Below are 3,953 nucleotides of genomic sequence, written 5' to 3'. Positions count from 1 at the left end.
CACATCTCTCTCTCTATAACACAGACAATGCGTCTCTGTCTCTCTCTCTCGTGGAAGTTTCAAAAAAGGGATAGCTCGAGTTTCATCCCTAGTCGCGAATAGCGTTCTATTTGTCTTTTTCCCCCCCTGTGTGAATGATCAGTCGCAGCCGATGCATTCGTTTGGTCGTTGATAGCCAGATTTCCAAGGTACAGAAAAACATTGTTTAAAGAACTGAAAATAATAAGTGTTAGTTATTGTAATGGTATATGTAATATGTCAGTAAGTCTTCCTATTATGATTCTTGATAGATTGTCACTACTAAGTAGAATCCTTTTGTGAATACCTGATGTTATTACTTTCTTCAAGATGATCATTGACTGTCAGTAATAAATCTTGCGTTTGTTAGTGGTCATTCGGTACTAAATATCTTAACTCTTTCGATGTACATCGAATGGAAAGAAAAGGTAAAAAAGATCAAGAAATGGTTGCGCATTCCTTAATTTTCGTGATCTTATCCCTTACAGAATACAGTATGTATGTATATAAGTAGTCGAATCATATCGAAAGAGTTAAAAAGTAATTGTAAGATCTTCTAACGGGCTAGTGGTTAAAAATTGTCAATAAAAAAGACGGGAGTTCGTAGAAGAGAATTTCAAATTATACTCGAGGAAGAAAATTGTGCGATCGATCGTTCGCAAATACGCCTCTGAGCGCTCCCTGGAGATAACGCGTACCCTGTTTCTGCTGGTGTGCTGCGAATTAATACGCACGTCGCGAGTTATGGGAGAATTCAAGGGGAACGAAGACCGCTGCAAGTTTGTCCTATATTCGAGAGGGTCGCTTTTGTCAGATGACACACATGCGATACTACAGATTCGTTTGCTAGAGTCGTTGTTTGCGAGCGTGAATGCTTTCAGTGACCTTCTTCACAAAGTAAAAACGAACAATCGATTTTTTCCCTTCCTTTTTCATTTTTTCTTGTGAAACGATTTATTTCACTAGTTAGAACTCTATGTGTCAATGTTAGACAATGTTTAATTAATTTGAAAGTAAGATCATTACAATTTGCGAGCTTTCATCCAACATGTAGATAGCACAGTGTTCACTAGTTGCATTGTTAGCTATAGCAGTTGTTAGAACGAGGATTTAGCGTCACCGGTTTCGCCACTCTAAATCTTCATCTTCGTTAGATTTATTCCTTACTTTCCACTAGAGCTTAGAAGCGACATAAATCTATTTCATATGATTTTTAAGAGAACAAAAATGAAATTTTCAGGCGGAGAACCTCCACCTGGATGCAAGCTGACCCTAGGCTATAAAGAAGACGCCCAAGACTTAAGATCGTCGACAGAGGAGTTGGATTTGCAAGATCCCGTTCATGAGCAAGATCTGAGAAGAGAATCAAAGAAATTAGCTAAGAGACGAAAGGAAGATGGCTCTCTGTCTGACTACAGTGGCAAACAATTGGACAGAGAGCGTAAAGACAGCAATTGCTCAGAGATTGTTCTGCTAAATATCAGTGGCAGAACCTCGAGACTCTCCTCTGTGGGTAGCCAAGGTTCTGGGGCCTCTGGGAAGCTCTCTGTTGTCTCAGCCACGTCTTCGAGGTGACAGAAGCTGCTTCTTCAATTATAAATTGTATTTAAATAAATTGAATTAATTTAAAAGAGAAATTATTGCGTTTTTTTAGATCTCCAAGCCCACACAAATGTCTGCTGGAAACATCTTTCTGTGGAAGCAAGCCAACGTTGGCTGACAATTTGATAGAACCATCAAAACCGGAGACAGATGACTTGGAGAAAATTCTACTGAAACGGGAGGCTGACACCACCAAAGCTCTGATACCTGAAAGCATAAAAGTATCGATGGTCGATGGAAATCTGAAGCCGGATCCCCTGGACAAACCTAGACGACGAGGTCGTGAAGAGAGGAAAGAGATCTTCAAGAGAGAAGTGGAAAAGACGAAGAGAATCTTGGAGATGGTGAACATAGAGGTACATTGGTTAATGAGTAAATTTAATATCAGTAATTATAAAAAGAAAAAGACTGAGCAACTACTTTCATAATCACTGAAATAATTAAAGAATATTTCTTATAATCTTCAGCTACCAGTAGTGAAGAAACCAGTAGCAGAAACGCAAAGTTCAACAACGACACAGCAACAGCAGAGGAATCAGTCGCAGGAGGTTCAGAAACCAGTCACCTTGGACTTCAACGACAAAAGAAAAAAGGCGCAGAATTTCAAGGAGATCGTTCAGACTACTCCAACGACGAGCAGCGTAACAGGTAGTCCAAAACTGGCCAGGCACCAAAAGGTACGAGACCTGGAGGGCTCGCGTACGCCCAGTCCCTCCTCCGTTTCCAGAAAGAGCAGCTTCGCTTCCCTGTTCAAGGTACATTCGTACAACTGATCCATTAATCGCTTCCATTGAATGCTTGGAGTATTATTAATACAAAGTAGAAACTAGGCCCACCATACGCTTCACACTTCGTCCACAATGGATTCCTCCGCTTTTGTCTTTGTAGAAGATCCGCTAGCTTAGTCGAGAAGAATCTCGAACAAAAGACACTGCATGTTTTGACCACCGCGTGTTCAACTTTTAAGGCTCGTACAGACAACAGCAGTGTGTTGAGCCCAGAATCACCGTCGCCAAGCACGAAACCGCGACGGAGTTTGACCTCGAAGATCAAGGACACCACCGAGAGTTTGCGCAGCAGGTCCAAGTCTCGTGAGCGAGTCATACCAGACAAGGGTTCAGGCAGCTTAAAGAAGGACTCGAAGAACAAGAGTGTGCTCTCATCAACGTTAAGCCTGTTCAAGAAGCGCGAGAGAAAGAAGAGCTACGACGAGGCAATAGCAGCCTCTAGTAACACTGATTTAGAGACCACTGGTGGTCATCCATCTTTGGAGAGCATCGGTCACGTCGAATTCCGTTTCAACGCCGAAAAAGAGAATCGTAAGGATGATTCTATCTTCATCAGTCTCCACGCTGACGACAGGAATTACGAAGAAGCTTTACCTTCGGAGAGCGTGTCTATTCCACTTGAAACACCCACTAAATTGTTAGATGAGTACGAATCAGAGCCTCGAACGGGAAGCATAGTTACAGAGGTATCTATAGAACACTATCCTCCAACGAGGATAAAGATTGAGGCTATGATAGAGACTACGTCGAGGTCGTCTTATTCAAGGGACAGTCAACAGATACCTCAGAGTACTTCGAAAGATTCTGAGATCTCTAGAAGTTCGTCTAAAGATTCAAAATTGGGTAACCATGGGAAGGCTAGTGAACCTGGTGTTAGATCGTCGTCGTCCATGGATGGTAAGCCTCCTTCGGAGCATAGAATGTCCAGCAGTTCGTCGAAGGACTCTATTGGAAAGAAGGAAGCTACGAAACCAAAGAGGAGAAGCAAGGAGATACAACAAATTATTGACCCACCGGAGAGAATATATGAAGATGTTACGAAACAAAAGCAAGTTAAGGAACAACAACAAGTGGTTCAAACTGTAGAGAGCAAGAGGTCAGATTTGTTGGACGATGGACTCAAGGTTGCTGATGGATTAGTAAAAACGCCTAGCGTGATCTCTGACCTGGATCACAATAGTTCAGAGTCAGAGAGGGACTCGGAGATAGAGTTCATAAGGAACAAGGTTGAAAAGCTTGCTGAGGAATTGCCAGACGAGAGGAAGGGTCTGTTCTACGAGGAGAGCTTCGAGGAGGATCTCCCTTACGTGCCCACTACTTTGCCCCTGGAGAAAAGCGTGGCTGTGCCGATCCTGCCTGTGAAACAACGACTTCAAGAAGTGAGGTAATTGTTTCACAATGTAAATACCATTTACAACTTTCTTGGTATTAATAAAATATGAAATAATGATACCGTTGCTATTTAGAACGATACCTATTGAGAGGCCACGCTCCACGACACCCATAAATCCAACCCTTTTGGACGAGTTCGTGATGCAGACGTCT

General features: G+C 42.3%; 1 protein-coding gene across 1 annotated transcript in view; it reads left to right on the top strand.

The window, feature by feature from the left end:
• LOC108574890 overlaps positions 1-3,953 on the top strand; it is a 13,857-nt gene that overhangs the window by 8,951 nt on the left and 953 nt on the right. Inside the window, 5 exon segments of the mRNA XM_017937545.1 lie at positions 1,259-1,589; positions 1,673-1,976; positions 2,088-2,375; positions 2,588-3,792; positions 3,875-3,951. Coding sequence (XP_017793034.1) covers positions 1,259-1,589; positions 1,673-1,976; positions 2,088-2,375; positions 2,588-3,792; positions 3,875-3,951 — 2,205 coding nt within the window.

Source organism: Habropoda laboriosa, unplaced genomic scaffold (assembly GCF_001263275.1).
Source record: "Habropoda laboriosa isolate 0110345459 unplaced genomic scaffold, ASM126327v1 scaffold210, whole genome shotgun sequence".
NCBI classification, from domain to species: Eukaryota; Metazoa; Arthropoda; class Insecta; order Hymenoptera; family Apidae; genus Habropoda; species Habropoda laboriosa.
The sequence above is the reverse complement of the archived record's forward strand: the minus strand, read 5'-3'. Positions and strand labels throughout refer to the sequence as shown.